Source organism: Papaver somniferum, chromosome 5, assembly GCF_003573695.1.
Source record: "Papaver somniferum cultivar HN1 chromosome 5, ASM357369v1, whole genome shotgun sequence".
Classification (NCBI taxonomy): Eukaryota; Viridiplantae; Streptophyta; class Magnoliopsida; order Ranunculales; family Papaveraceae; genus Papaver; species Papaver somniferum.
Window position 1 is genome coordinate 40,224,440 of NC_039362.1, and position 25,230 is coordinate 40,249,669.

Sequence of the window (25,230 nt, forward strand, 5' to 3'; positions counted from 1 at the left end):
ATGTGTTTAGCCAGCACCCGATACATACACCTTATGTTAGCCATGGTGTTCTAAATATCTATGGTGTTCAACTGACATGTACCAGGAACCTGTTCTATGCAGCTATGATGTTTGATTTTCTGTGTTTCATCTGTTTATTTCCTAGGTTGATTGGGGGTTTTTGAACGATTAATTCTAGGGTTTTTTACTCCACCTTACTCCACCGTCTCAACCACTACCGGTTGCTGTAGATGATGCTTCACCGCCATCTCAACCTGTAACTGCAACATCAACTCCTCTTTCATGTGATTCCTGCCAAAGTAAATCTTTCTTTCTCTCTATTAAATAATGCATCTACCAAACTCAATGTTCAAATTTGTGTTAATTTATCAAATGTTGTGTTGGTTTTCATTTGCAGTCAAAGGCTATTCATTTTTGATTGTTCTCTGTCTATTTTTTACTCTCATATGAAGTTCTAAGGAAGATCTGATATGCTAAGGAAGATCTGATCAGTACATCGTGATCTTGACAATTGGGGCTCTGAAAATACACATAATGAGTTCTGCATGTGAATTTTTCTCTTATGAGTGCTTTTGTTACAACAAATTAACATTATGCAAAGGAGTGATTAGAGGTTGCTCTGTTGATGTGCTTGAATGGTTTTGTATGGGTTGTTGTTATTGTTCATTTTATTTCATAAGTACTTGATATTCAATGGTACTTATACATTAATGTTTGAATCAGTGTATTGTACTACTGCGATATTCAATGGTTATGGAAAAATCTGTAGTGGAATTGCAGGAAGTGGCCATATTAGGTTCAAGTCAATCAGAATCGAAATTGACTTTAAGAATATTACAGAAAACAGCTTTGCATGGTTCTACATATGAGTAGATTACAATTTGATTTTGTTTATTTTTTGTTTGTTGGTACTTCTACAGAACATATTGTTGTTGGAGTACGCTCTGATTTAGAGTTCCTAAAATTCCCAATGAACATATTGCAGTAACTATTTACTCAGCTTCCTGGAAGAACATTTAGAATAGCCTACATAGAGTATTCATTCGTTTTAGAAGCTAGAACAACCTATTGGGAATTTGCTGATATTTTTTCATTGTATCAGTCATCGCCCTGACGCCCTCACGGTTTCTTTTAATGCTTTGCTTCCTCCTTATTTCATGTTCTGATTCGCCGGTGATTTTTTTTTTCCTGCTTTCAATCTTTTTTTGCATTTATTTGCTTTATGGGTTTTGATTTTTAGATTTTATATGATGCAATTGTGAATAACTTTCTTATGGTTTTAGTTTTTGTTCTGTCTATTTTTGCATTCAATTTTTTCAGAAAATAAATAAAAACATATTTTATTGAGATTTCTTTTTGATTTGATTTTTGATGTTATTGGATATTGATTGTTCTTTATTAGGATAAAATCTTTTGATTCAATCTTCAAATTTATGGTGTGTACTTCCGGAGAAGTAAATACTTAGCTGTTACAATTCTATATAGTCTCCCTCCCATGTAAGTCTACAATTGTTTTTCAGTAACCATTTGTTATTTTCTGATAGTAGGAACTCATTGAAGAGCTTGCGGTGTATATATTATCATTTGATAAAGATGCATACGGAGAAAGTGGTCCATTTGATTTTCAAAAGATTTTACTGATGAGATAGAGCTTAGTTCAAAATCTTACACTATTGGGAATCCTATGGGTGGTTACCAAGTTAATGGCTGTCTCAAATACATACTAGATAACCAAACAGGTACTAAATTTACTATTTTATTTTTTGTCTCAAATCTTGATTCAAAATTTTGGATTTTCTTGAAATACATACCAATAAGATTAAATCTCACTTTTCTTCACCAAAACACGAGTGGGTGGTGGTCAGTCCTGTGTACGTGTTATGGTTGCTCATGTGTGAATTATTTCTCTCCAACACTGCTCCCTTACACTTCAACAATGCCGAATAAACAAAGGATACAGAGACACTGTCATTTGAGGAACATCCCAATCAGGATCATCAAATGGATGTAATCAACACACTCAATCCGGTACCTTTTACTTGCAAACTGCATTATAGGACGTTTCTCCTTTCATTTGTTTGTTTTTTGTGATGAAAATAGGTACGCCTTGATATTGATTGTTCACGTGGTTGTTGTGATAATTAATTTTTTAAATATCTCGGCACTTCAAATACCTAGATGTCTTGCCACGACTTGCACATCATCTTAATGAATGTATATCTTCTGTCCACAGCCAAGAAATATTTGTCCCTGTTGCACCTCTTTTGCATTGCAAAACTGAAGATGCGGCGATAGGACACAAATATAGGTAATATTCATAACATCATTTCCTTTTTAATGATGTACTTGCATTTATTTCTGTTGCTCTGAAAGTAGCTGCTTCATATCCTTTTTCCGGTGTCCTTTTTGTATCCTTTTTGATTTTCATCAAACGAATGGCATATTCTTATGGAAACCTAGCCAGCTTTGCAGTTTGCAAGCAGTAACAAACTTTAAACGATGTAGTCTATGATCATATCGTAGTTCTCGAATAGCTGCTTCTGTATGCTTACCGTAGTAATCAATTTTGCAATACAAAACTTTGTAGAATGTAGTGCATTCATATTATGATATTTTATTTTTCTTAAATACTAAACAGAACTAGGTTTTAATACATTGGATTAATCAATTGGTCTATAAAAAATTAGTACTACTCCGTGATTTACAAAGGGTACCGGGACATACATCTTTAGTACTAGCTCCCTCCTGATCTACGGATTCTTTTTTTTCCTGAAGCATCTATGGACGATTTGAACCCTTAACACTCATGGGTCAACCCTAGCTAGGCCTTTCTAAACAATATGCTGAACTACTATATTCTATAAAAGCTCGGCTAAGTTACGCCATGCATGGGAATTTCCGTCATGAACTCTTGATGTAACAAGTCCAGAGTGCTTTACGAGGTCATCTTTCTTGGTTCTCTATATGGTTCAATCATTCAAAGGTTAAAAGTTGGTAGAATTATGAATTAAATTAAATTTTAGGTTTATTTACAAAAGAATTATATTTTTTCATCTAAATTTTAATCATGGCTTCCCAGTCGTGATTTTTCAAATTATAAAGTTTGGGTATTCAATTGAAGATTTTTTTATGTATTTTGCTTAATATTTTATTGTCTAAAGAGGTATTCTATCGCCCGATGGCATTGTTGTCCTATCGTTTGCTCTTTGCTGCTAGCCTAAACTTGAGTTTGATATTGTCAGTTAGTTGAGACATGCAGATAATTGATTTGTGTAAATTAAACCTCTTCTTCCATGTCTCAACTAGATCAATATTAGTGGTCTTTTTATTTTTTTATTTTTTTTCAAATTGGGGGTTTTGTATCTTTTAGCAAATCCTAAGGCTTTAATTATTAATTCTTATGTATTGATCGTTTTTTTTTTCTGTCGCACAATTTTCTACACAATGTCAACGAAATAAGCCTCTTTCTTTATTTCCTACAGAACATCAACCAAATCAGCTTCTTTCTTTTGTGTGGTTCTTTCTCGACTTATTACCATCCATATCATCTTGGTCCCTATGTCACCAATTGGCTTCAAATATATAAATCGCTTCCCCTTTCATTGTAATGATGTCTTTAGTTCTTTGTGATTTTTTTCTCCCAGTGTTGGATTTGTACTACAACACCTGCCATGTAGTCTGTAGACTAACCACTTTACAAAGCAAAAATAATTACTTTTGACGAAAATGTTGAGACCTAGCGAGTGTAACCATCGGTCAAGTCTCATTCCATTCCTCCAAGGAATCAAGTTGAGGATGTTTATGATTTCCATCACATCTCTCCTGCTTATGGATTATTTGATTGTGTTGATTTTGTTCTATCAATGGTAGTGTTTGGTTGTTATGTTTATTTCATTGTATTAACCTATTGCTTCTATTTGCACTTAGGAGTATTTATAGTAAAGGTTTACAAGCCATTCTTCTACAAACAAGAACTGTTGATTTTTGTGGTTCCATCGGCGTTGATTCACATCGTTACTTGAAAATCCTGTGTCATCAAGAAAGTTTATTCTGTAGAGCTATGTCGTGTTATGGTACTTGGCAGCAAAATTTGCTGAACTCCCACGAATAGGATGTGTCGAGGAAACCACCTTCAGACTCAACTATTTGATATCGGGTTGCAGGTAAATCCAACTTTATTTACATTTGGAATTTGGTTTATGGCTACTTCACTCTGTTATTGCAGTTCCTTTGTTTTATCTTTGAGAAGGACATGTAAATCTGCTCTTCCACAGTAGAAATTTTCTTGGTATTACAAGGGGTTTGAAAGATTTTGTATATTTAGCGTGGCTACAAGTGGTATAAATTTTGTAAATCTCTGTCTCCATAAATATGCTTTTGTTCAAATGTGTTTTCCTCCGGGAAGAAATTTTATTTAATTATCTGTCATTCTAATGCAAAAGTCGTCCCAGAGAAAATATTCGGTCTGATGAATGTTGAGTGATTAAAAAAGGCTTAGTTGTCAAACCATATCATGTATGTCAGTCGGCTGAGAATTTTTACTTAGCATGATGTTTTATCCTATGTATTTTTTTTTATTTCTTATTAGTTGTTTGATTTGATTCCTTGGAGGCCCCTCTCAATTATTGTATATTCAAGCTATGTCACCCATTAAGAGACTCCGGAGGCCTCTTTCAATTATCGTTATGTTTGGTTCGGTTTCGGTTTCTAATCTACCATCAAAACAGAACGATATGGTTGTTTCCTTAGCTACAATTTGATCTTTATTGCAGATGTTCAGTGTTTTCAAATTTTCAATTATTAAATTCATTTGAATTTATATTTATTAATTTCAGTTAAGGTTTATTTAATATGAACAATGTAGATTTATCGATATGTACGATAAGATTTAGTGGATGCCCATAATGGATTTATGTGGAAGAAGATAAAGGAAAACAATGTAGATTAGAGAGCAACGTTTTCCTCCAGTACCATGCTACACCTCACATAATCTCATTGTAGTTTCTTTGTTGGCATTGTATTTCCATCTATTTTACTGTCTGGACATCTAAGTTTCACGTAGCTTTGAGATGGTAACTTTTCATAAGTATGGATCTCATGTCCTAACATGTTATTAAGTTGGTCATCATTTGCTGGTGATTATTTCAAATTCTCGATAAGGTTCCATAGAGTACAAAATATGTTGTTTGTTTAGGAGTTGGTAGAGGTAATGATTGCAAGCAATGATATACTTATGTAATTTTCAGGTTGTTGAAGTGCCTAACATTCTGTCAGGGGGTATCAGTGGGTTAAAATCCTAAAAAAAGCTTTATGAGGTATATGGTGTGTAGTTATAGCTTTCTAACTATACCATATATAGATTAACCGCTTGATGACTGATAATGTAATTTCTACAATGCTAATGTATGTTAAGTACAAAAGATTCAGAAAATTTTGATCTTCGTTAGATGAAGTTGCAAATAAAAATAAAATAAAAAACTACAGGGTATATGCTTTTGTGCAATTGACTATTAAGCCACGACAAATTAAATACGAAGGATTTTATATCTTATCGTATCGTATGACTGGCACATAAGGAACATTTGTTGATTATTTAGAATTAAAATATTGGTCTTTCTTATTTTCTTCAAGAAAGTAAGACACAATTGTTTCATAAGATTTAATATACTATAAAATATTGCAAATTGATTTTCATCGAATTAAGGTAGAAAACCTTATGGAGATAACCACATATACTGAAATAAGAGGTTGTGCCCGGGCCGTAAGGCCCGGGTGATACCTAGTTGCTCTGACGAAAAATGGTCTGTGAATAACGGCTATATAACGTTCCCTGAGAATGTTTCAAATGATTGAAATGAGAGTTTAGATACATAACCATTGGTAGGATATAAGCATTGTTGTGGAAACACATGTATGTATAAGTCCTTATTCCTTGAACCAAAGTTTGCGAACTTTGTTGATCAATAGATATGGAAGTGGCGTGATCCAAGTCCGCAAACTGGCGGAAGTTCTCGACCCGAGAATTTCTGTTGGAGTTTGTGTACTCCTTCCATGAGCTTAAGTGCGCGAACCCAGTCCGCAAAATTGAGTGGTTATATCTAAAACCGGTTGTTCTTGAACTCATGTTTAAATAAACTAAGGAATGCTTTTGCAAATCGTGGCTATAAAGTTCATGAACCGATTCGAGTGAATCAAACCGTTTTTGCTTCGATTGTGTCTTGTGTAGTTACATAAGATTTCCTTGCAATTGAACAACTCTCTAACTAGTTCATTTGAGTCATTTGTAACTAGTTATGGTGAAGAAGAATATGGTTGATATGAGAGTGATCATATGGCTAACCATTGGTTAACTATTGTTGAACCAACAAATGTTAATGTTTGGGTACATTTCATAAACCCAAAATTGGACATTCCATTTGTGTGTAACAAGCTAAGTTTTTGATCCAACGGTTGAGAAATATTAGCTTGAATCTAATCAGGTTTTCATATAACGGTGAATATTGAATGCTTTGTTACCAAGCTAACATTGATTCCAAACCCTAATTTGAAAGACTATATAAGGGAGAACTCTAGCAACTGGGAAACCTAATCCCCACACCTTACGTGTGATACTAGTTGTGTAAGCTAGAGTCGATTCTCCTTTAACCTTGGGTTTTGTTCTTCTAAACCAGGTTAACGATTTAAAGACTTCATTGGGATTGTGAAGCCATACCGATACTACTTTTATCGTAGTTGTGTGATCTGATCTTATTGTTTCTATCATTACGAGTACAATTGAAATAATTGGCTTGAGATTTATATCTCCGATATGCAAGATAGAAAAGAAGTCACAAACATCTTCGTCTCATTGTTTGTGATTCCGCAATTTTTTTTTTCGCTGCGTCGATTAAGATTATTGTGAGGTGATCAATAATACTAGGTTGTTCTTCGGGAATATAAGTCCGGGTTATTGATTGGTTCATGTTCACCTTGATTTATCAAAAGACGGAACAAAACTCGTAGGTGTATTCGTGGGAGACGGATTTATCTATTACTGTAGACTTTTCTGTGTGATACAAATTTGTTTATTAAAGTCTTCGACTTTGGGTCGTAGCAACTCTTAGTTGTGGGTGAGATCAGCTAAGGGAATTAAGTACGTAGCATCCTGCTGGGATCAGAGGCGTAGGAGCATAACTGTACCTTGGATCAGTGTGAGATTGATTGGGGTTCAACTACAGTCCAGACCGAAGTTAGTTTGGAGTAGGCTAGTGTCTGTAGCGTCTTAATACAGTGTGTGTTCAATATGGACTAGGTCCCGGGGTTTTTCTGCATTTGCGGTTTCCTCGTTAACAAAATTCTGGTGTCTGTGTTATTTCTATTCCGCATTATATTTGTTTATATAATTGAAATATCACAGGCTTTGTGTTGTTCAATCAATTAGAATATCCAACCTTTTGGTTGCTGATTTAAATTGATTGACACTTGGATATTGGTCTTTGGTACCATCCAAGTTATCTCTCTTTGATAAAGACTCTCAGATTTCTATTTGCTTGAGTAAAGATCAAATCGAGAGATTGAGATATAAACTCTTTGATATACTTTTCTCTAGATTGAGTCTGACTATCTAGTTGATTCTCTAGAAAGTATATTGGAGTTTGTCCATACAGATTGCTAATCTAATTGTTGGATGTGGTTGTTGTACCCCCGCTTTTTCAAAGGTAACACTTTTGTTCAAGTTTTACCACTTTTGTTCAAGGTAGTTGTTTATTTTTATTTTTGTCTAAGTAGTTTTCATATGGAACAAATCCTGAACAAGATCATATGTGTTAGAGAATTTCTTGGTTCAACCCACCAAGCCTTGGTATGTCAAGGTTGGTTGTCATATTTTAGTATCAAAACTCATAAGTCGCTTGATTAGATTACCAGAGTCAACTTCGTAAGGTTAGACTAGGAAGTCTAGAAATGTTGATACATACAAGTATTATTCTGAAGACCTGAAGATTCCGAAGACGTATTGACATCAACGATGACACCATCCTTCCACTTGAGGTTAGTAATACATGACTTAACTTGTTTCCATTTCTATATCGTAAGCTTTTAAGTCGTTTCTGATTAAAAACATAACATGTGAAGTTATATCCATAAAACTCTAGTATAAGAGATTTGATCATCGTATTGTGATCAAACTATCAAGGAACAATATATCAATAGTGATGAGTGCTTTATTGGTATATTGAATTAGATGTATAACACTTATCTTTTGAACTTCGTTATTGCGACATCGACATAATATTTGTAATCTGTTACTAAAAATTGTGTAGTTAACATAGGTTTAATCCCATACCTAGAAAACTGTGTTTAATTACATAAGTTTAAGGAAGTATATCTAAGAACTTATTTCGTAGTTGAAAGGAAATCAATAGGATTAAAGGTCCGGTTTTCATTGAAGATCTAAGGTTGGAACGATCCTAACCTATATAGGGAATCAAGGTAGAACGTGTTAAAGCACTTCTCGAACTCGCAAGCGTTGCTAACTCAAGCTTGTTGTCAAGTTTAGTTGACAAAACTATAAGTCTTGATTTCTAGTCTACTTATAGCTAAGACTCGGATTATGATAGATAGTGTAGTTGAGCATTAGACTTCACGACGTTCATAGATTGAAGACGAAGAACTACTAAGGGGAGCTTGTGGAACTTCATCAACAAAAGGTATGTGGATACTTGAACTCATCTATCACTCAAAAGTATATCTACTATATCTCCTAATTGAGACAAAAGTCGTATAGCTATATAGACTTCAATAATACACATTTGATATTTCGAGATGAGTTTAACTCGCTTACATATTTCTCAAAATATGTGTGGTAAGATTTCTCTTTAACCAAGTTTATTTTATATTCTTGACGAAAGTCAAAAGATGATCATGTGAAAATCGCCTGGTAACATCTTACATGATTTGTGTGAGACAATCATTTGATGTAGACGCAAAATGTTTCGTATTGATCATTCGATCACTTGAAAATTTCTTTGAAGCTAATAGTTTGTGTGAGACAGCTATTTTCGTCTTCCAAGAATGTTTCAATGGTTGAAATGGAGTTTAGAATAATTGGATAAGTATAGTATGCGTACTTGCATATATGTAATCCAAGTCCGGGAACCATGGTATGCATACCCGTAGGCGTACTAGTTGGTTTTGAGAAAGTCCGGGAACCTGGTATGCGTATCGGCGTAAGGTTTAGGTCCAGGAATTTCTGCTGAGTTTTGAAGGTATGCGTACCAGTTCTCATACTGGCGAAACCCAAACTTAGTCCGGCCATTTAGGTACGCGTACCTGCATGCGTACCTACGTGGATAATGTTCTAAAATCGGTTTGTTGATGAACTAATACATTTATATAATAAGGAATGCAATCTTTTTCAAACTGTGGATATAACGTTCATGACTTGATTCGAGTGAATCAAAATCGATTTTGTTTCAATTTGTCTAGTATACTTCTATGAGAATATAAACAATTGAAAAACTCTAGAACTAGTTTCATTTGAGTCATTTGAACTAGTTATGGTTAAGATGAATTAGGTTGATATGTGTAGATGGTGGATTTTCAACAAAGGCTAAAATCGTAAAACCATAATTGTACATACTCCTGATCCAGCAATCAGATGAGTATTGAGGCTCGTATCTCTCATTGAATCATGAAAGCTCATGCCACAAGAATCTCTGACTAAGTACTTTGTTTCTCAGAGCATATATGAATATGCAGTCTCTCAGCTGAGGCAACAACATATTTCATGAATACTGAGCAATTTCAGTAATTACCTTTTTATATAGAATCGAACGATTAGACGGCTCCTAGACAGTTCACCTGCTAGTATAGAGCAATAAAGTCTTCAGGATGTACCAATGTTTTCCCTGACTATATAAAAGAAATATGACGCTTCAACAAGCTCATATCGCCCAATTCTTGAATAATTAATGCTCCTAGACGATCGTGCTAGTATAGAGCCATCAATTAATTATTTCTAAATCATTAGATTCATTAACTGAATCCCTAGAAAGTATTCTACATTCTTCATAATATTTCATTACTTCAATTCATGGATCTTCCAGCATAATTCCATGGGTTAGTGATAAATATTCAACGTACGGGCATCTGAGTCGCTATCGAGTAAGCCTTGACCAAAATGGTGCAAGTGTACTCAGCAATAATGCACTAACGAGCACTTTGATGCACGAACGAGCATTCAAAAATACGAAGGAACGATGAACCTATGCAAAATAGGAATAATAATAATAATAAAAATAAAAAATAGCTAAGGCGCTAGGGGACTTGACCGACCGGCCGGCCAGTCATGCCGTGGCCGGTCCCACGCCTAGTTTTTTATTTTATCATATTTTATTATTTTTCCTTAATCTCATGAAAATTCCTTCATTTGAACAAAACTCCTTCGTTTTAATGAAACTCCTCAGTTTCATGGTGTTTCCTTTGTATCGAGTTAATAATATAAAATTAGGAAAAGTGTCACAGGACCGGGTTCACTAGCCAGACGGTGATGCCCTAGTTGTGGCCGGTCTCACACCTTGCGTTCCTTATTATTTTATTATTATTATTATTTCCTTCATCCCATGAAATTCCTCAATTTCATGATATTTCTTTCACACCAAGGAAAAGATATAAAATTAGGAAAAGTTCACGGGGACCGGGCCACTAGCCGGCCGACCATGCCCTAGCCATGGCCGGTCCATACGTCCCTTATTATTATTATTATTATTATTATTGTTTCCTTTGTCTCATGGAAACTCCTTCACTTTAAGGAAACTCCTTTATTTCAACAAACTCCTTAATTTCATGATATTTCCTTCAAATTATGAAAACAATGTAAAATTAGGAAAAGTGCCATGGGACCGGGTTTATTGGCCGGCCGACCATGCCTTAGCCATAGCCGGTCCCACACTTCATGATTCCTTATTTTATTATTATTATTTCCTTCATATTATGAAGTTTCCTCTATTTGAGAAAAAACCCTGATTTCTTCATGTTTTCTCAAATGTTGCTCAAACGCGCATCAGAAAATATCAAAATTCTCAGGACTGAGAGACGAACACTTTGGTGACATGGGCATATTACCTTGACCGACCAGGGTTGTCCCTTTGGCTTGCAAGAAGCCGGTCCCACATATTTTCATAATTTGACCTAATCTGTTCACATTAGGTTGAAACTCTTCCAAACAACTTGGAATTTCATAAAACAATCGTTAGTCGGTCCCATGACCAACCAGGGCCGGTTCCATGACCCCTTGGTAGGTCCCTCATCTCTTCATAATTAGGTTTTATTGCCTAATGCTCAGGCGAGCATTATTTTACTAAAATGATTAAACCAGCGCATTTAATCATCTTTTCACCAACTGGTCTTCAAGAGACTTTGGTATTTTCTCACACGATCACCTGGGCGCTACATGGTCGACCCATCATCCCATGTAGCCGGTCCCTCTTTCACTTCGTGGTTGATTTTCAATAATCATCAATTGATCAGCAATTGATTAAAATTAGGGTTTCGAATCTAAGGTTCATAGTTCCAGATTCAAACACTAATAATTTTATGTTGATCCCGTAATCAACACTTTAATTATCATACTCGGTTCTGCCAGTGTTCTAAATTAATATTTTTATTTGGTTCTGCTACCAGTAATTCATCAAACGAGCAATATTTGCTCCAACTAAGGAATATTGGTTCACTATCAATATTCAACGATTCATCAAATGAACAATATTTGTTCACCTTAACTATCAACATTTATTCGAAAATGATACTTCTGTCTCAACAGACACGTTCAATTCATGAGTCCCAGAACATTTGTTCGACTCAACAATACAAAGACTCATCGTCCCATCAAGTCAGCGACTGACTAACTAAAATCACGAGACATCAATCTTGTCACATGGGGGATATCAACTAGGGTTTGGTCTGGCGGTATACAACACGTGTTCATACACAATGAGAATGTGATAAAGTCGTGCAAACAGTTAGAGAAGTTATCAAAGTAGTGGGTGGACAATCAACCAAGTCTCCGCATGATGAGCAACTGGTTTTAACACGATTTCCCACTTCCCCACTCTTTGACTCCAGCAACTGTCACACTTCATGGGATCAATGTGTCTACTACTTCTAGAAGTATAAATAAGTATCTGAATCCACGATTGAACAACAACATTCGTCTAACAGAGAATTCTATACGAGTACTCACTCTCAAGAATTCGATCAATCAATCAGAACTTATTCGAACTCAACAGTTCGTCAAGTTTGCAGAAACCTTAAACACATTCACAATCCTTGATCACCATTGATCTCACACATTTATCAGCTTCCCTCCTACAGATCGAGCCATCCTCTCTTGTGACCGAATTGACTCTGGAACGATCATTGTCTTGGTTTATGCCGGAGTCCTACAGATTGATCTCTCGAATTCACATCACTCCCTTTTTGCAGTGCATCTGTGTGAGGTTAGACAATTATCTCGGTTCAAGGAGTTTCCTCCGCACGGTCGTCTCCTCAATTCCTTAAAAAACCAACAACTCTTTTTGCCCCATTTACAATATGAAAGTGTTCATATGGCTAACTTCGGTTAACTATTATTGAGCCAACAAGGTGCACACGTTTAGGTACGGTTACTCATATCTAAATGAAGTCCCTTTTCATTTGTGTGTAACAAGCTAAGTTCGATTTAACGGTTGAAAGATATTATCTTGAGTCTAGCTAATCAGGTTTTTATCTAACGGTGAATATTGAATGCTTTGTTACCAAGGTAGCATTGATTACAAGCCCTGATTTGAAGACTATATAAAGGAGAACTCTAGAAACTGGGAAACCTAATCCCCGCACCTCCTATGTGATACGAGTTGCGACTAGAGTCGATTCTCCTTTAACCTTAGGTTTTAACGAAACCCTGTAGGTTAACGACTTAAAGACTTCATTGGGATTGTGAAGCCAGACCCAATTATTTTCTCTGTAGTTGCTTGTTCTGATATTGTTGTTTCTATCGTGATTGAGTACTATCTTCTCTAAGATTTGCTTGAGATTTAATCTCTGATAAACAAGATATAAAGTAGTCACAAACATCTTCGTCTCATCGTTTGTGATTCCACAATATCTTGTTTCGCTACCATACGATTAAGATTATTGTGAGGTGATTGATATTTCTAGGTTGTTCTTCGGGAATATAAGTCTGGTATATCAATTGGTTCTTGTTCACCTTGATTTATCAAAAGACGAAACAAAACTCGTAGGTTATCTGTGGGAGACAGATTTATCTATTCAATAGACTTTTCTGAGTGAGACAGATTGGTTTATCAAGTCCCCGAATTTGGGTCGTAACAACTCTTAGTTGTGAGTGAGATCAGCTAAGGTAATCAAGTGTGTAGAGTCCTGTTGGGATTCAGAGACGTAAGGATAGTACCTTGATCAGTGTGAGATTGGTTACGGCTCAACTAAATTCTATTCCGAAGTTAACTTGGAGTAGGCTAGTGTCTATAGCGGCTTAATACAATGTGGTGTTCAAATCTGGACTAGGTCCTGGGGTTTTTCTGCATTTGCGGTTTCCTCGTTAACAAAACTTCTGGTGTCTGTGTTATTTCTTTTCCGCATTATATTTGTTTATATAATTGAAATATCACAGGTTGTGCGTAAGTTCAATTAATTGAGAATCAATTAAGGGAAAGGCACAACGAAATGTTGGATCTTCTCATAATTTCAAGAAGGTTGGTTCCATTAGCAACAAAGTCACATTTACAGTATCAGATCCAAAAGGAAAGAAGAAACCAAATAAGTTCATGAAGATCTGAGATTGTTTTTGTTGATTGTGTTTATCTTTTTGTTTATAAGTTATAGGTTTGTTTGTAGACAATATTTTGGATGGTGCAGTTTGTGCAACTTTGAATGGAGCAAGTTTATTTTGCAGAACAGGTTATGTAATTCATTAAAGATTTGTCTTTTGATTACATTTGAATATTTTTCTTATATTTACATATTTCTAGTACTTTTCCTTTCAATGTTTTTATTGTTTCAATTACAAGTACATCTGAAGCCCATCTCAAAGCATCACAGTCTTTCTTCTTACATACCAGGTAAGCTATATTGAGATTCTGTCGACTCTTGCAAACCTTTAGTTCTAACTGTGAATTGCAGTTTTGTTTGAAGCATGGTTGATTATGTAATGGATAGTTATTGAAACAGTGGTATCCTTCCCCACAGGAAACGCAGCTTTGTGGGCTCGAAAGCTTGATTTGAAGTGTTATAGTTGAAGAAGAAGCAAGATTAAACTACTCAAAGTAGTTGCGGGTGGGATTCAAGCATTGAAGAAGGCCCTTCCATTTGTTTGATTAGTTTTAGATCTCGACAATGCTCTAACTCCGTTACAAGGTACATGTTTGCACCTTGAATAAATCCATGAACAAATCTTTGTTTCATGGTCTTCTTTATCACACATAAATGACTCAATCTTAATGATGCTATTGCTAGAACTTGATGAATGTTTAACACCGCCACCCATTTTTTATATCTGAATGAAAAAGATGAAGAAAATCTACGGGAGGTGAATATGCTTTATGGAAGATTAGATTATCATTGAGTGGTGGGGATCGCGTGGATTCCAGCCAAGCCGGGTTAAGATTTTAGTTCGGCGAGTTAAAATGGAACTCGGCGAGTTACAAAGTTTGAGGGACTTAAAAATCTTTTTTATCTTACCCTAACGGTGATAAAAAGGCGGATAACTGCCATTTGCCGTTTTTTCAATAGAACGGTTCTTAATTTTGCAAAGTGCAAAAAAGAAACAGGCCTAGTTTTGTTTGCCTGAGAAAAAAACAGGCTTATTTCTGTTTTTTACCCAAGTCTAACATTTCCTAGCTATGCTAACTGTTGGGATTAAACACAGAATGCCCAAGGAAGTTAATACAATTTCAATCAAGCATCAAGAAGATAATGAGAGTGAACCCATTCAACAATACAAAGGCTACTTCAGTATGTTTCACATCAGTTTCTTCATTGAAATTCCAATACATTTACATGTGTTTTACATTGAAAGAAAAAAAAAAGGTTAACAAAGGAACAAGAAAGAAAAGAAAAAGAGGGTTTAATTAAGATATTAAAAAAGATTGACATTGTTTTCTTGAATTCTACTCATCTTGCTCCCCCTGCAATAAACATTCACAAAACCAATTAAAGTTCTTCCCTTCTTCAAAAATTAAGCTTTTAAAACATGAACTCCAAAATCAAATGGTGAAGTTTACAAGGAGAATCAAATGGTGAAGTTTACAAGGAGATGAGCTCTAGCTCTTCGAAATTTAAAAAATTTGCAGCAAAAGCTTTTTTATGTAATGTTAAGGGTAATGGGCCGTCTTTTGTACCACAATATGTGATAAGTCACGGTAACATGAGCTAACATAACATGCCATAATTCAACGCGATAACGGAAGATAGTCTGGTAAGAACATTAAACCATATTGTTCTATCAAAAGCTTAAGAGTGAAGAAACTTACTTTCTTACTAGTATTAGATTTCATGAAGTCCATAAGCTTTTTCTTGCTCTTTGGAGAACTGTGATCCTTGACAGGATAAGCTGCTGAATCAAAATATTTCATCAACAACTTTTCTCTGACAAATTTGTCATATATAAAAGCAGCCCCTCTCAACTGTGGAAGCACCAGCCAAGCCACCAATAATAGCTTTATGTCGTACCATATTGGGATCCTAATTGAAGGTTACACAAAAGCTTTTATCAAAACAAAGCTAGCTACAAAAATTGTTCAAGAATCACTTGCTACAAAACTGTTTTTGTGATTACCAATTTAAGACAGGTTCTAAGACCATCTCCGTGAGTGTAAGAAATGAGTATAAAATCCAATAAGCCAACCATTGTTCATCGTCAACCTTTGTAGGACTCTCGATTGCTTGAATTGATGCATATCTAAATCATATATCAATGAGAAATTCAAACTAATGAATTCCTTATATTAGTTAAAAGAAATTTAACTATGACATAAACTTTCATACTAACAACAAGAACATGGGTGTATGAACAATATACTTACAAAGGGTACACAAGCATCATCACAGGTCTATATGCAATATTTGTACAAACAAACAATTAGTAAAGAAACCATGAAAAAAGAATTAAGAAGAAAAAGATCCAAACATAAAATAAAGTTTGGGTATTGAAGTTTACCCCGCCAAAGAGTGAATATAGGTTGCCAAAGTCCATAACTGACCCATGCTTTGTGTCTTGTTTGTCTAATTGAACCTGAAAATGAGCAAGAAAAGATGTGATCAAGGAGGGGAAGGATGTGTATATATATAGATGTGCCTTGAAACTACCAATAACTAGCTACCATGTGTACCAAAAACAAAGAAAAAGAATGATCTAAAACCGACCAGTATCCTAATTTTAAGTTCCAGTCTTCCAACTTCAACGTATCTTAGTGATCATCGACACATTTTAATATTTAAGATTTGGGACCAAAACAAACAAGTGTCAAATGTTTCATCAGCAAACTACTAAATTAGGATTTGAGTGGGAATTAGAAAGCTAGTTGTTTAAAGCTCTAAACTACGATGTTGAACAATCTTGACCATTTGTTCCTTGGGATGTTTATAGATTCAGGACACATGGACAAGTGATGACATAACTTTGAGTGTGACATATTTTTGCTATTGATGTCGGTTGCCCATTTGAAGATACTAGGTGGAGATTTCTCTTTTTTTGGTTAGGTATGGTGTGGTTGTCACAACAACAGTCAGTCTCTCCTCGTGCATTCAAAAAGTCGATATGGACCACAGCAACGGAGTAGTTATTTGATTAATTCATTCAGCCCGAAGTCAGATTACAGAAATAGCCGTCTTTAAGTAAATGAATGTTGGACACTAAACTGTTGTTTCAAAGGCCTTCAACACTACAACCCACTCTGCAGGCTTTTTATGGGTCCTAATTCATGAACTCATGACACCCAATTGCAACAAGTTAAGGTGAACAAAGTCTATCAGCAGATTCAGCACCGAACTACACCTGGACCTACCCATAGTTCCTGCTAGAATCAACATCCTCGTGGGTATGACAGGATTGATAAAACAAACAGTTCACGACCAAGAGCTATTTATTACCTCGCCTAAAATGCTGAAGTTCTAGGAGGAATGTGAAATCTTTTGCCTGTCTCGAAAGCATGCATCATAATCAAAACCTGCCAAAAAGAAACCATACTTGACCATATCAGCTGTAGCACATGCAAATAAAATGCCTAAACCAATAATGCTGTTACCACAAATCAGAACATACTTTGGAAACAAGAAGGAAGTGGCACACACCTTGACTTGACAACATCTAGTTGATGCAAATGGTTACCTTGGATCACTTCTTCCTAGCAAGATGCAGCCCAACAAACATCTTGAAAGTAGTACTATCTCAAGTGCTGGTATTTCCGCAAATAAATAGAGAATGGAACAGAAGATTGTATAACCACATGAAATGCAGTTGTCTTGTTTTCATACAGATGTATCTCTACAAGTTCCTCTCCTGTTCTACCAATGTGCATGTTCACCCAGTGTTGAAATTCTCATCATCAAAGATTCCTCAAGTGCAGTTACAATGGGATTATCAAGAACATTACATACACAAAAATGAAAAAAAAAAATGGAATCATCCTATTTTGATCATAAATATATCCTACACTGGTATTAGCCAAAAAATCACTTCTACCATTTCATATAGAATGAAAAATTGCCGAAGATACAAAATATGGGTAGCATTCAAAATGTTCCAACCATAAAGTACAAGGACAAAAATGAGCTCTATAACTCAATAAACTCTCATGGAATTCAACCAAAAGGGGGCAAGACAACAGGGGGGGTTCTTAAGTGCAGGCACATCGACCTGCAAGTTAGAGTAAACACAAACAAAAGCTATGTTGCTAAAAACTGGATGATATGCAATGGAAATGCTCCATAAACACAAAAGAATCGCAATAACTAGATTGCAGGGAAAAGTAGAACCCTAACTCTAATCAACCTCTACGGCACAAAATTGCAGGATAATTTATCCTCAAAGTACAACAGCAGCATTCTCCGGGGATACAAGCGGACTGGTATGAGCTATCAAGGGTTCATAGTGATCTGCTCCAGCACCACACCAACCTGTGCCCAGAACAATAAGTTTTGGTAAATATCCATACTAGTCATAGTACTTCATTAGTTACACAAATGGGAGACAAATGTATCCAGCAAACATATTCTGATTTACCTGTTCCCTTCATAAAGAGAAAAAATGGAGGACCACGAACTTGGCTTCTAGGCCAATGAGGCAGGAAGAAGACACAATTATCCTCATCAACCATTGCATCAGACCCGTGAGATTGCACCTATAACACATAACAACATAGTTATAAGAGAAACTTCAACCAAAAATTTTACAGGAAAAAAACACAAAAATACTCATCCACTTCAGGCAACGTTAGGAAACTAATAGAAAGAAGGCAAAGCAGTGTAGCTAGAACAAACAATGCCCTCAAAACACAGCCAACGAGGATATTAAAAGGCTTTTGAGATTTATACTTACAACAAAAATCTCTCTATTAAACTCAGTTGCAAGACTTTCAATAGCAATATCATCACCAAATGCAGCAGCACGACCATCGAAATTCTCATCGACACTTAGTAATCCTTCTTCTGTATATTGCAAAGTGATAATATCATACTCATCTTCAGCAGAACCTGATATTGACATGTATTTAGCCCAATTCTGTCCATCTTCAACTGCAATACATCTTTCCTTATATATCGATTCTGCTGCAACTTCCCTTCAAAAATGACAGGAAAATAAAAAAACCCAAAATTTTAAAACCCTAGCTTTTCAGATCTAAAATCCCCAAATTAAAAAAGATACTAATTTGGATGAAAATAAACAATAAAATCTCAATAAAACTCCATACCTCTGTAAGCCTAAATCAACAAGTTCTTTAATAGCAAGATCCAAACTGCACCGATCTTCTTTCCTAGCTAACAATTTAATCTCTTGAACAACATGAATCCCCCACCCAGTTTTCAGATCTGGACAATACAAGTGTTTAATTACACTATCAATCGTCACTCTGTCTAATCCATTACCATCAGATCCAAAATCCTCCAAAAATCTCTTCACAGTTCGTCTCCTCAACTCTCTAGAATCCATATCCAAATCCAGACCCATCGCTTTCACTGAAGCTGTAAATAAACAATTCCCATCTGCTTCCACATCTCCACCATGTGACAATCTAAATACCATTGATTCTTCCAAATTTTTGCATTTCCATAAAACCCCTTTATTGTAAAGCTTCTGTAAATACCTTTTCTGTTGTTCTTCTAATCCGCTAACAGTAAACCAACTATATTTCTCTCCTGCCTCTTCTTCTTCATCGACAGGGGTATTTTCGGCAGTATCTTTTAAAGATACAAATGAAGAAGAAGACGAAGAAGTGGCCTCTGCAGGCGGTGGTGGTGGTTCTCTCCATGGAAGAGCAACCGGTGATTCAGTAATCGTAGAAGCAGAATCACACAAGAGTTTTCCCATTTCTACAGGGGTAGTTTGGGATTTTAAAAAATTGCCCTAAACTTTCTCGCTTTTCTCTTCTTCTTGTTTGATTGATGGAGTTACAGAGGAGAGAAGAGATGAGGAGCAGAGAGAGAAATTGTAACGTTAGGATGAATTTAACGGATAGATTAGTGACGCGGGAATTAAGTTACAGGTGTTGGAATTTTGAATCGTCGGATTCTGCTAATGTACACTTATTCTGACTAGATTTAGTAGTAAATTCGTACAGTTGGCATTCGTCTTAATTTACATACTGCATAATGTTAAGATACAGCGTGCACCATTGAAGATTACAAATGTCGCAACCAGACGAAATCCAGTCCTCTACTCAGATTTATGCTGGTGAAGATGCGGGAAGCCATAGTTAGAACGTCTAACCTAACTGTAGCCAAGTATTATTTCACAGTGTGGGGCCACTTTAGCTGCTGCCAACTATTCGGATTTATATGGTCTTGCAGCTAGCATTTCATTTGATCTGAGGTGCTAACATGTGCCGCTATCTGTTATCTTTTGACCGTTAATATGGTCGTCAGCAGTATTGTACATGTCATATTTTGTAAGTACTAAAAGTTTCAGACATCCAACGGTTTCTTGCGCTTCTTTTTTGTGTTACTATGTGGTAAATGGTAATGAATCTAAGAGAAACGTGCGAGTGCTCTGTTTTTAATAATGTACAGATGCACGGACGCATCACATAATGAACAAAAACGCGAAGCTGTTAGATATACAAAAATTCTTTACGGACAAGGAAAACAATCGAGAGAAAAAAGCCCCCTCACAGCCTATCCCTGCACGTCTTCCGAAGAGTGGGATCCACAAATTAAAAAAAACAAAAACTGGGAGAGACGGTTTTTACATAGTTTATAATCTCGGCATGTTAAGAATCACTGTTAGATATATTCTATGATGAGATTTTGGACCTTTCAAAGGTAAAAAGTTCTTTTAACTTAATTCTGATATTTGACATTTGTATCTTCGTATTAGTACACTCAACGAGAGAATATTTGTAGAATATGCTAATCTATATTATAAGGAAGAAGGATGTCTGTCTATGGGTCAATTAAAGTCCTTGATTTCGGGGATATTACGGTCTCAATTTATTGTTAGGAGTTTATCTCAAAGTCAAAGATGACCATTGATTTTAACCATCTTATTATTCTGGACGTCAGAGATTATGCCGTGGTCTGACCAAATCTAACTTAAATCAACTACTTAACCTAAATACTGTTTAGCGGCCGACCAAAGCTAACCTGAACGAACTACTTAACCTAAATACTGTTTAGCGGCCGACCAAAACTAACCTGACGAACTACTTAACCTAAATACGGTTTTGCCGGTAGGTATCTTCGTATACCCACGAAACCACTAATGATGAACGGTTGATAAAAGAACTCAAGGTTTTCTTACAAAGTTAAGATAAAATTTCTCCCAACGAAAATTTATTGGACCCGATTCTCTGTAAGATAGTGTGATGATGGCGGTGGTGTTATTGTAAGTACATATGATTAACAAAATATACCTGGCAAGGATAAAGTCATTTTTATCGAATGATATGGGTTTAGGACGTCAAAGGCTTTTTATACTGTCGATCTTAAAAGCTTTGATGATTTTTCTCTGTGCTTTTATTGGACGATGCCATAAAAAAATTAAGATGTATCATCCATCGCATAAATTAAATAGTCTAATTCTTTTATGCAACTGCGGATGCTGCTTTGGTGTTACCAGCATAAGATACAAGTTTTGGTCGATTATGCAACTCATAGAAGAATATCGTCCAGAACATCACAATAAAGTGAGCAGCACCACGTTACAACCCAGATCCAGTTTCACCAATATGACATTATTTCCGATATAAGGTTCACATATGCAAACTCTCACAGATGCTGAAGCTGGAACTAGGAGGCTTGAAACACCTCTTTCTATTACTCTCGACGCGGTCTATCGACGAAGTTCTCAAAGGTAATCATCCTATTTTACTCTTGTGTTTTTGGATGCCCACTGACGTTAGCATAAACAATTCAAGGAATAATTAAATCATTTATAATTGTGCACTGTTTGTTATAGTTGTAGTCATGTGAGCAATTAGCCTACTACCATGAATTATAAATTCGCATGAAGTTGTCATGTACCCCCTGGGGGAGGGGAGTTCCCATATCTTATTCAGGTTGGTTGTTAGTAGTAGTTAGAGGTAGGAGTAGTTTATCAATTGTAAGGGTGCCCCATATCCTACACGTGTCTGTCTATAGTACTACTTGTAGTTAGTGGTGTTTAGATTAAGGGCGGTTGCCTTTATCAGATGTAATGGGATGTGATCCTAGTCGTTGGATCTGGTTGGGAGAAACTAGCTTTATAAGGGCGTCGAGTCTGTAATGGAAGAGGAAGGAAGAACATTTCAATAATATCAGTATTAGGTTAGTTGTAGTTTAGATCTTCTCTTAGTTACAAATCCAATCTTGTCATTGTACATCTAGGTACATGACAATTGGTATCTAGAGAAGTTTCGATCCATGGAGGATTTGATGATGAACTCCTTGGTTACCAAAAATAATATTCAATCCATATTTGCTGAAAATTTTGCTGAATTTTTTGAAGGTAGAAACATCAATTTGGGAAATCCAGTGGGAGCAAGATTTACTTCAAAGTCTAATATTGGTGGTGGCTCGTCATCTGATGAAGGAGACTCTACTAAATCAAATGGAATTGACGACCTAATTAGTGGATCGGTTGCTCAAACTTCTGATTCTCATGAATTCTGTGTTGTTGCATCTGAAGAAGCAAAATCAATTCCTACTTCTATTCATGTATCAGATGATGACTCTCTCAAATTCGAATTGCTCATTCCTTCGTTTTTCTTCACTGAAGAGCAAGAGTTCCCTACTGAGGTGAATTTTCAATCTAAAGAAATTATGAATAATGAGGATAATTGTGAGAAATTTGGATGCTCGAAGGAATTGGTCATTAGTCACAGTAAGCTAATCGGTAAGACTCGTTATCCTCTTCTCGTTGATGATTCTCGCTTATTATTCGATCGTGGTAAATGTGTTGTTGTTTCATCAAATGCTCATGGTATATTCGTTCTTCAGTTAATTCTTAGCATGGGGTATAATTCAGATTTATGGTTTATCAATTCGATTGCTCTTTTCTGTGTTCAATCTGTTGACATTCATGGTGAGCGGCAGGTGTTTGTTAAAATGTCACAGAGAGAGAAAATTTTGTTGGTTAGCCTACTTGGTATTGACATAGCACGGGACTTAATGGGTACATTAGCTGATAATGTTGTGTGGTTTTTTCATGATGTTGGTATTTGTTACTATCCTTGTTTTGTATATCCTTGTTTCGTATTTGATCGTGGAAACGGAATTGAGCTTATTCAGGGGTCTACTCATTCTGTGAGTGATTATGAATTATGTTTTCTGCATTCGTTGAGTCTTCGAATTGTCTATGCTACTGAATTTGGTGATGAATGGAAATTGGTTGCTGAATTCTCGGAGAGGAATAAATTTCTGTGTCCCTTATTGGCTAGAGTGGTGAAACTTAACATGGCACATAAATGGTATGCTCAAATGCCTTGCATGAAAGGAGAAGAAATTTTTTTCTTACAACTCAAATGTGAGTTGCTTGAGTCTGATAACTTGTTGCAGCAAGGTACGCCTCACTGGTCGAGGTTGATACTTCAATTGACAGGTAATAATGAAGCTGGTATTGCAAGGGAAATATTTGATCAACTACATCACAGTAGTAGGTGGACTTTCTGTGGTTCTTTCGTCTTGCAGTTAGATGGTGGTTTGTTGGATGGGATTTGGATTCGTCATTTGTGGACAGCGAGTGTTGGTTTTAAGCTACTTCTTACCAAAGCCTTTATGACAGCAACTGTATTGTCTACCCAAGTGATTCAAGTTTCGAACTCAGATGGTGATTGTGCTAGATTTCATTACTATGCTCAAAGAAAGACTCTCACAGTTATTAGTATGGCAGTTCATTTCTCACTTCATGCCATTGCTACAGCTCCACTTAATCTTTCAAGAGTCAGTCAATATCCTCATTGGTATTACAAGTATCTTCTGGGATTTGCTTGTCATGGTCTGCCTAATGCTTCACAAGTCTTCTATGGTGAAAGGTTAAAAGTCAGCACTGGTATACATGAACAGGAAGAAGTATTCCAAATTTTTTTTGGGTAGGAATTATATATCTCAACATCAGGTCGTGATGTTTCAAATTTTGAATGTGTGGTTGTGGATTGGGTTCTTAAAGTGGAAATTCAGATTGGGTCCAACTTATTTGTGGAGTAATATGTTCTTTACAGCTGGGATCTGTTCTCATATTTTTGCAACTTTTGTTGCCCAGCTTCTGCTTGTCATTAAGGAGGGGCATGCACTAATGTCATCTCTACAGAAACTTTCTACTTCCATTTTTCTTACATTGCCCACTTGTGTCATCATGAGGTCCATTGAGATGTTTGAGCAGCTAAAGATTCATTTTGGGCTTACAACCAACTTCGTTCCTACTGGTCAGTTCTTGGCACATGAACTGTTTATTATATTATTTGGGAGTGTACTGTGGAGGTCGAGTAGTGGTGCTGATGATATTCCCTGGACTACTCATGTTTTTTCTACTGCCCGAAAGGACTGCGTTGGTGCATTTTTTTTTGAAGAAGTACAAGCATCTGGGAATTTTGTGTTGGTCTTTTGCTATAATCAACTATCGTGTATTGTGTGTTAACCAACAAGTGGCTGTCTCAAGCTAGAGTTTTACACAATGACATGGGAAGTCCAACTATTATACACTGAGATATACACTCCAACTGTGTTACAGTCAGGGGTCAAAGGCAGTTGAAATGTTCGTCAGATATTCGAGTTGTTCTGTTTTCCCTTCATCCTTGAGGACAAGGATGGTTTTCAAGGGGAGTGGAATGTCAGGTACCCCTGGGGGAGGGAGTTCCCATATCGTATTCGGGTTGGTTGTTAGTAGTAGTTAGAGGTTGGAATAGTTTATCAATTGTAAGGGTGCCCCATATCATAGTACTACTTGTAGTTAGTGGTGTTTAGATTAAGGGCGGTTGCCTTTATCAGATGTAGTGGGATGTGATCCTAGTCGTTGGATCTGGTTGGGAGAAACTAGCTTTATAAGGGCGTCGAGTCTGTAATGGAAGAGGAAGGAAGAATATTTCAATAATATCAGTATTAGGTTTAGTTGTAGTTTAGATCTTCTCTTAGTTACAAATCCAACCTTGTCATTGTACATCTAGGTACATGACAGAAGTTTGCCAACTCCAGTTACTCCATTGTTAACTATGTGTTAGTCAAGTATTATAACTTTGTCCGCATACATATAAAAATTTGAAGTTTTGAAGGATCACCAGCGACCTAAACTTGGTAAACACCGTCTATATTTATTCGATCAACGTCTAGCTAGCCACTATGGTAGCATTTGTTCAGGTTTCGCAACATGCACCGTCGGTCTATTAGAATCACTCACGCCTTTGAAGAAGATGTCTATCATTGGAGCAAGGGGAGAATTCCTATGGAGGGACTTTTAAGATGGAACTTAGGAAAATTGAGGTAAATTAATGGTGATAATGTGTCTATTTTGCCACTGATAAATATTACCAACACCTATAACTGCTGAGAAAACTTCCTCCTTTCTGCATT

General features: G+C 36.1%; 2 protein-coding genes across 5 annotated transcripts; both read right to left on the minus strand.

The window, feature by feature from the left end:
* Nucleotides 1-14,950: 14,950 nt before the first annotated feature.
* Nucleotides 14,951-17,598, minus strand: LOC113281437 (HVA22-like protein e). Of its 4 annotated transcripts, XM_026530165.1 has the most exons (7): nucleotides 17,326-17,592; nucleotides 17,125-17,201; nucleotides 16,193-16,267; nucleotides 16,059-16,085; nucleotides 15,812-15,934; nucleotides 15,507-15,717; nucleotides 14,951-15,161 (listed from the first exon to the last, which is right to left on the minus strand). In XM_026530165.1, the coding sequence occupies exons 3-7, from the start codon at nucleotides 16,237-16,239 to the stop codon at nucleotides 15,144-15,146; spliced, it is 426 nt and encodes a 141-aa protein (XP_026385950.1). In that variant the 5' UTR covers nucleotides 16,240-16,267; nucleotides 17,125-17,201; nucleotides 17,326-17,592; the 3' UTR covers nucleotides 14,951-15,143. The 4 variants fall into 4 exon arrangements, with proteins under 4 accessions (XP_026385950.1, XP_026385952.1, XP_026385951.1 ...); XM_026530167.1 differs by lacking the exon at nucleotides 16,059-16,085 and having other exon boundaries at nucleotides 17,326-17,598; XM_026530166.1 differs by lacking the exons at nucleotides 17,125-17,201; nucleotides 17,326-17,592 and adding an exon at nucleotides 16,399-16,527.
* Nucleotides 17,599-17,694: 96 nt separating this feature from the next.
* On the minus strand, nucleotides 17,695-19,746 carry LOC113281435. Its single transcript, XM_026530164.1, has 4 exons — nucleotides 18,945-19,746; nucleotides 18,572-18,812; nucleotides 18,257-18,374; nucleotides 17,695-18,150 (listed from the first exon to the last, which is right to left on the minus strand). The coding sequence occupies exons 1-4, from the start codon at nucleotides 19,559-19,561 to the stop codon at nucleotides 18,059-18,061; spliced, it is 1,068 nt and encodes a 355-aa protein (XP_026385949.1). The 5' UTR covers nucleotides 19,562-19,746; the 3' UTR covers nucleotides 17,695-18,058.
* Between the last annotated feature and the right edge of the window lie 5,484 nt (nucleotides 19,747-25,230).

Coding starts and splice junctions, on each gene's coding strand:
- LOC113281437 (XM_026530165.1), bottom strand. CDS start 16,239: ATGGGTCAGTTATGGACTTTGGCAACCTATATTCACTCTTTGGCGGG. Junction 16,086..16,192: donor TATATTCACTCTTTGGCGGG/GTAAACTTCAAT, acceptor TATTGCATATAG/ACCTGTGATGATGCTTGTGT. Junction 15,935..16,058: donor ATGATGCTTGTGTACCCTTT/GTAAGTATATTG, acceptor TATATGATTTAG/ATATGCATCAATTCAAGCAA.
- LOC113281435 (XM_026530164.1), bottom strand. CDS start 19,561: ATGGGAAAACTCTTGTGTGATTCTGCTTCTACGATTACTGAATCACCG. Junction 18,813..18,944: donor GTTGATTTAGGCTTACAGAG/GTATGGAGTTTT, acceptor TCATTTTTGAAG/GGAAGTTGCAGCAGAATCGA. Junction 18,375..18,571: donor TTAATAGAGAGATTTTTGTT/GTAAGTATAAAT, acceptor TATGTGTTATAG/GTGCAATCTCACGGGTCTGA.